The 7,688-nt window shown below is 41.8% G+C and overlaps 1 protein-coding gene across 1 annotated transcript; it reads right to left on the bottom strand.

The window, feature by feature from the left end:
• Window positions 1-243: 243 nt before the first annotated feature.
• Window positions 244-4,509, bottom strand: LOC124668537 (lichenase-2-like). The gene is made up of 2 exons (XM_047205658.1): window positions 4,433-4,509; window positions 244-1,249 (listed from the first exon to the last, which is right to left on the bottom strand). The coding sequence occupies exons 1-2, from the start codon at window positions 4,482-4,484 to the stop codon at window positions 297-299; spliced, it is 1,005 nt and encodes a 334-aa protein (XP_047061614.1). The 5' UTR covers window positions 4,485-4,509; the 3' UTR covers window positions 244-296.
• Between the last annotated feature and the right edge of the window lie 3,179 nt (window positions 4,510-7,688).

Below are 7,688 nucleotides of genomic sequence, written 5' to 3'. Positions count from 1 at the left end.
ATATTCCGCCTTTACGAGACACATATGTCAAACCTGGAGTTTGAACTCTGGTGGGCTGGGGATACAACCATCCACCTAACCACCCAACCTTAGGTTGGTTCTCATATTTTGGCTAACTAAATTAGGTTGCCAAAATATGTTATAAAACAGTGAGTGAATAAATCGAACAATCTAAAAGGAATAATCGATATATATATAAATTAAATGTAAAAAATCGGCCATATAAATACACACAATATATATACAGTATACATTTCTATCGCCACGGCCACGTATATGAATTGACGACGACCAGGTCATTTGGTGCCGTAGTTGATGGGGTAAACCCTATCGGTGCTGGGGTAGAAGAGCCCCCAGTTCTGCTCCACGCCTGCCTCCTTGAGATTCTCGTTGAACATGGAGAACAGGTACGTCTCCACCTTCCACGGCCGCCGCGGCGTGCCCTTCCCGACGTGGCTCACCAGGTTCTGGTTGTACGTCCTGGCGTTCTCCACCGAAGCCTCCTCGCCGCCCGCCGACGGCCACCCCGTCTCCGATACCACCACCCCCACTCTGCCACTTGCCCCGAGCAGCCTGTCCACCGCCGCGTGCACGGCGTCCACCGACGCATCGAACATGTTCTGGTACCCATACTCCCCGTCCTGCACCACCGTCCCCGCCGCCGTGAACAGCGGGAAGCTGATGTCCATGGTGCCCGGCGGGCTGTACGTATACACGAAGTACGGGTACAGGTTGGCGAGAACCGGCGCGCCGGTGCGCTGCAGGAACTGTAAAACGGGGAGCAGGAACGGTTTGTCCCCGTCGGCGAAGTCGCCCGAAGACGGCGGGATGTGGACGGCGATGGTGGCCTGTGATATCGCCGTCGTGACCTTTATGGTGTTTCCTAGGCCAGCCACGGCCAGCGCGCCGTAGACGTTCTCCATAGCTGGGACGAGGTACTGTGTGTCGCTGCCGGCCACCTCGTTGCCGACGGAGAGGTACCGGAACGAGACGGACGGATGGGCCTCGATGTTGGCCCGGACCCAGGCGGCCGCCGCAGACGCGCTGTTGGCAAGGTCCGGGAGCACGTAGTTGGGCGCGCCGACGATGACGCTGATGCCGGTGCCGCCGAGCGCGGCCAGCGCATCGCTGTCCGGCGCGTAGAGGCGCACCGAGTTGAAGCCGTTGTCTTGGAGCATGCCGACCACGGTGCTCGCCGGCGGCAGGTTGTTGGCGCTCATGCCGTAGCACACGCCCACCGACGCCGCTCCTGCAGTACATGCAACAGATGTAGAGCCCATCGTGGTTAGTTACAAATTGCACTAGCAACTGTCAGATTGTAACAAGGAAGATGAAAATGCATGCACAGTTGTGTTCTCTGAAGCGCATATGTGAGCATACATTGATCGATTGTCGCTCAGTTTATACAGATCGAAACCGCACGGCTGGACGCAAAAACACGTACACGTGTGTCGCTTGCTGAGAGAATCAAGTAACAAGCAATCATGTATGAATGTACCGTACTTACATTGGCATGCGTAGAAGGATCCGTTAACTTTGAATGTTAGCTATCATTTTGTTGGCAACACTTGAAAAATGGTAGGATACGGTCGGTGGATTGATCATGAAGCATGATGCATAATAGAAGCTGAAAGGGCGGGAATCAAAATTTGGAGACCAATTCTTTTTGACCAATTCTTTGCTTAATTTTCTAAGCTTTGGAGACAGATATATGCTAATTCCCTTTGATTGGTACATGTAGCCAACTTTTTTTTTGGGAGCAAATCTTCTTCAGATAGTAGAAAAATACAGTGAGATGATCACTTGACCAGACCACTCCTTTACGGCCTACTCAGCAGCCCGAAGAATGTGTCAGAACACCATGCAATTTTTTTAAATAAATTACATTTAGCAGCAAGGGAAAACTTGAGTAGAGCAGAGTGCGCAGAGCGCACCTTCACATTTTTTGACTTTTTTCTTTTTTATATCTCTCAATCTATATAATTTTTTATTTAATTTTTTTGCAGTTCGATCACTAAAAATTAAAAAATATAATGAAGGAAAAATAGTCTGGATTTTTTTTGCAATTTCAAATTGCAAATTATATTAAAATTCAAAATAAAATTTTGAAATATGTATATACATAGTGACATTAAAAATTCAAAATATTATCCTCACATTCTATTTTTTATATTTAAGTGATGCAAAATTTCAATTTGAAAGTTTGTGTGGTGCGAGAGATACAAAAATGAGAAGTTATTTGAGAGGAAAAAAGAAGCTAGCACAGATATTGATGTTGTATAAACAGTCCAGATGCGTGGTCGGCACTGAGCACCTCCTATGAAAATCCTCTCTCAGCTTAGCAGCAATTATGGACTGTAAAATGCATTAGGGATGCAAATCCACGATTTTTTTTGAAATTAAATATAAAAACATATCCCTTCACTACTGGCTGTATATACGAATCATGTTATATGAACAACCGAAATAAAAGTTGCTGTTCCAACGTCTGCAACATGGCAGCTGGATAGTCCACTTCGTCCCCCTATCTCGATAAGAAGAATATTCAGAATGCACATTGCAAATCATTTAACTCTGTATGGATGTTGGTATTATGAACGTACGTGCACAGTTCACCTAACTAACTAAGGATACTTGGCATAGACATACTACATTTTAAATAGCACAAATCCATGCACACGGGCGCTTGCATTAATCAGCAATCAGCTAACGATAGATTTCACCGACCAAAGTGATGGTACGTGTCAGCTCGGCTGTCAGGCGTCATCCAAAATTTTGTGTCAAAGAGTCTGCAATTAAGTACGCTTAACTATATTCTCCCCCGCAAAACAAACTAAATTTCTGACAGAATTATGAATTTTGAAGGGTTTTGCTAAAATGAGTATCTAGTTTGCCCTCATTGCATACTCTACATAAGTGTGCACATTAGTTTGTAGAATTGTCAAAGTAAGTTCTTTGTGTGGTCAAATTGTACGAGGCATGGCTCGAGAAGAATTTCTCTACATTTTACGATTTTATGTCTAATCTTTGTCAATGCTTAGGAGGCATGTTCATGTAGGTCATTATGTGGCATGTTGTGCATGCGTGGTGTTTCATATTCGCCTTGTGTGTCACTCTTGTGAAGTGGTATTCTCAAAAAAAAAAAAGAACAATTCTTCTTGAACTTGGTGCATAATGTTTTTATTAATCATAATTGTTGTGTTATAAATTAAATGGCAACTTTGAAAAATGTCTTTAAAAATCAATATGCTTCTGGTACCTATATAAAGGATGTGTTTCAATGAAAAATCGTAAGGTGTATTACTGAATTAAATGGCGGGTTGTCAAATGTACAATAATGGAAATTGATGTTTCACAAGATTGACATAATAGAAATTTATCTCGTCTTAAAATCACATCAAATCCGACTTGTAGGCAGGAAACAAATATTGGGAATAGCACCAGCATATATGATATTTTTAACTGCCAATTTGATAATGTTCATAGTCTGATTTTTATTTTTTTGAGCCTTGAGTAGAATTTGATGTGAAACTTGTAGATGTGCATTACGCTCATGCCGTGATATTTTTTCAGAATTTCCTGATCTTGAAATGTGTTTACTAGGGCCAATAGTACACCTAAAGATGCTAGTGCACCTGTACGCCCCCAAGACTCGATAGCTCAGGGAACAAATTTGACAAATTGTGCAAAACTGCAAATAGCAGTAGTATTTACTGAATATTTGAATTTGGTTGTGTTCATCGTCTGATTTGTCCTTTTTTTGTTAAACCGTGAGGAGAATTTGATGGGAAATTTGTACACATCACAGATATACATTATGTTTGTGTCACGACATTTTTTCAGATTTTTGCCCAACCTTTATAATTGTTATTCAATCATGAACCAGTGCACGCTAGTAGACCTAAAGGTGGTACTGCCCCTATATGTCCGCAAGATAACTTAGCAAACGGAATTGGAATCTCATCACAAAATGTTGTCTTGTAATCAGTTCGGCTATGTCAGCACAATGTATATGAAAAATATTTCAGACCCCTTATAGGTTATCTACATGTACACCTTCTTAAGGAGGAAATATGGGTGGCGAGTATCCATTCTTGTAGACTGTGGGTACATCTTCATCGAGGAGCTCTTCACACCACACATGGCTTAGCATCAACACATGGCTTAGCAGCATCAGTCTGTGCAATTTTGAAATTTGATATCTTTCGAACCTTATTTTCTGCTTCTTGGTGAACCTTATTTTCTGCTTCTTGGTGAACCTTATTTTCTGCATCTCTCGATCAGTACTTTATGAATGGATGAGTTGTTTATTTGGACAAGTTAATCACGTACCACGTGTAACGTATGTGCAAACACTTCTTCTCGACAAGTTTTTGAGCCAACAAGTACGTACAGAGAGGGGGGAGTGCAGTGAGATTTACGGAGTACGTACTTGCAAGGATAGAAGCGAAGACGACTCCGAAGAGCAACGCCATATCGAGCATGGAGCAGCTGCAGCTACACCCTGCGCCCTTCTTCCAATCCTCTTGCTACAACGCTGATACGATGATCTGATCAAAGTTAAGCTTTCCTTCTCGAGGTCGTGGCTAGTACCAAGCAACGAGAACCTGAAACAATCTCTTCAGCCTATATAGAGGATCACAGAAACGATCGATGGTATGGTACACATGGATGTATGGCCCGAGACCAAACGGTCTTCCCCGGTCAGTCAGAGATTAGTCAGCTAGCCCGTGTCTGTCGGTCGACACCTACGGCTCCGACAACAACTCGACTGACGGTACATCTGCACTCAGCGCGCGCGGCCGGTAGAAGTCCTAGTACGTCCTTGCAATGGGAGGAATAATCCCGGTCTTCACTCACTCACTCACCTGTATTGACTTTCGTAGCTAGTTCTCGCCTAACGTTTCTTGAATCTTGATGCAGAGTACTATCTTCTCTGCTCAATCTCCTATTTTGCCCAAATAGTATATTTCAACATTGCTTGAAGTTCCATCCAAGGCCCAATGGTTGACTATCTATCGTAGTCAGCCATCTTTCAGTTGTTGCAAGAAAAAGGTACACATTGGCGTTTCATGCGAAAGGCAATTTGTATAGCGTACTGACTGCATGCTTTAACCGTAACCACCCATGAAAGACACACATTAGGCGCACCAAATAGCTAAGTAATAGGACAGTCTAGAAAACCTAAGAACTGTCAGTTTCCCACTTTCTAATTATAAGAACTTTTGTGAATCAGACACGTGAACGACCAAAGCTTCTGGTGAATAAGCATGTACACTCCTAACCAAAACATTGACATCCGTGTGTTGGCCAACTTATCTTACCCATGAAAGGACTGGGGTACGTTGAAATTTTAAAATTTGTTGTGAGTCTAGTCCTCTCCAGACCAATCCAGTTGATTCGAAGTGCTCCAGAGATAATTTCATTTTCAGTTCATCATCCATCAACCATATCCATCAGTTTGGGCTAACGTTTGTGATGTACCATCAGTTAATATATGTATATTTCTTTAATTTTATATTTTATTTATCTCTATCCTACCTTTAATTATGTGGGCTCAGAGAAGCATCTGTTGGAGCCTACTGCACCTAGCCTGATGGAACTTGATTTAGGATGGACAGATACAATTTCGTTAGCATTCAATATTTGAGTATGATCATTTTCTGAGCAGATCTTTGTCGTTGTTTCTTCTGTGTCTCTCTTGGAGGTGGTGTTTTGGCTCCTAGGTACATATCAATCTATTGTAAAAAATGACTACTCTGAATTAGATTTCCCCTGAGATAACGTTCAAAAGTACAGACAGTATAGTAATAAGTACTCTAGATAAGTTGTTCAACTCGACCATCCAAAATAACTGTGGAATCTAGATAACAAAGCTCTGATATAAGTATGACTAACAAACCACTGAATTATCCTGCAAGGACATAAAGTAGATGAGCGTCTTCGTGTCTGATTCCTAGATAAATCGTATATTTGTTTTCGATAAAAGGCGTCTTTTTATTTAAAAAGTTTGAAATTACACCCTATCTCTACATAACTAGAATGCACACAGCCGCACACACAATCCTCCAAAAATACGCAAAACAGATAAAAGGATGATTAAAGCTCAGCACTCAAGAGAGAGGAACGAAGCCTATGGTGGTGGAGCAAGCTTTAAACTATGCTGCCACCCAGGTTCGAAAATAAAAAAATTCGCCATGTCCTCGAACCGTGTACCTTCGTAAAGAGGTCCCGATCCTCCATATGGTGAAGACGTGACCATGAACGGAGGAAAGAACTGCACTGGTATATGACCTGCATAAGAGAAACATTTTTATCGTTAAGCACCTTATCATTTCTACATAGTCAAAGCGACCAAATAACGGCAAGCTCTCCCACCCTAATAAGTAAATTAAACCTCCGATCCACTCCATTTAGCCGGTTACCAAATATATTGGCAGCGCTCTGTAACGGATACAAGGTAGACCTTATTTGGATGATTGGCCATTTAGATCTTACAAATTGACAGTTGACGAATAGATGTTTTATTGTCTCATCTTGATGACAAAAAAAAAAAACACACCTCTTACTATAACAATTGCTTTTTAAAAGGTTATCTTTAGTTAGAATGATTCGTCTACGAAGATATCACGCGAAGACCTTAGTTTTCAACGGTATCTTCATCTTCCAGATCATCTTATTATTAAAAGCCGGCATAATAGGTTGAATCAAAGCTTTATACTTGGAGTCTATGGACAATATTTTATTCTCTGTTAGATTCCACTGAAACACATCCAACCCCTGCGTTAAATTGACCGAAGCAAACTGAAGCAAAGCATGCGAAGATGTCAGCCGTGGGTTAAAAATAGTTCATCTAAATGGTACATTCGGTGGGAAGTATTCCATCACCTTACCTAAGGTGTCACTTCTGTGACGTACAATATTGTATAAAACATGATATTGCTCACGGAGAGTGGTATTATCCAACCATATATCCTCCCAGAACCGTATCTCAAATCCATCCCTAATAGAAGAAGAGCCGTGTGGAAACAAGAATTTCTTTGTGGCTATAAATCCAGCCTAGAAATACGACAAAACACTTAGGATAGTGCATTAGAGCCGACATACTTTCTCCTAAAAATGTTTTCCCAGATCATCGGTAAAAAATTTATACAATTATTTACTGGGAAGGGCCCTGTTCCTAAGTTCAAGTTCAAGTTCAAGGTCATCAACACCTAATCCACTTTATTCTTTTGGGCGTAAAACAGCACTTCATCTAGTAAACCACATAGCTTTCCATTACCGGACTTCTGGATCGTAAGAGCAAGAGCCTGATGGTTTACATTTCAGGCTCTTGCTCTTATGAAAATTCTCTGCCAGCTCCGCTTATCAGTTTTTCTTCATGCCTAACACCTAGTTCGCTTGTGCTGAAGCCATTTGGAGATAAAAGCGCCCATGAAATGTAAGTTCTTTATGTAGCTTGATGTTCACAGAAGGTGTCTTACTGCGGACTGTTGAAATATTAGGCTCATTTTTAGTTACTCATACTAGATTTCAGATTTTTCTATAAATCTCAAAGCCCACATAGTGGCAGCCTTGTGAGTTTGAGCCCAAGTTAGTGGCAGCTCACTAGGGAGTGGCAAGAGGTGGGAAGTTTAGTCCCACATGGAAAGTTGGGAGGAAGTTAGACCACCTTATAAGCTGGGTTG

The sequence above is a fragment of the Lolium rigidum genome, chromosome 6, assembly GCF_022539505.1.
Source record: "Lolium rigidum isolate FL_2022 chromosome 6, APGP_CSIRO_Lrig_0.1, whole genome shotgun sequence".
In the NCBI taxonomy this organism is placed as follows: Eukaryota; Viridiplantae; Streptophyta; class Magnoliopsida; order Poales; family Poaceae; genus Lolium; species Lolium rigidum.
Note: the sequence above shows the minus strand (reverse complement) of the source record. Positions and strands in the feature narration are given on the sequence as shown.

Coding starts and splice junctions, on each gene's coding strand:
- LOC124668537 (XM_047205658.1), bottom strand. CDS start 4,484: ATGCTCGATATGGCGTTGCTCTTCGGAGTCGTCTTCGCTTCTATCCTT. Junction 1,250..4,432: donor CTTCGCTTCTATCCTTGCAA/GTACGTACTCCG, acceptor CATGTACTGCAG/GAGCGGCGTCGGTGGGCGTG.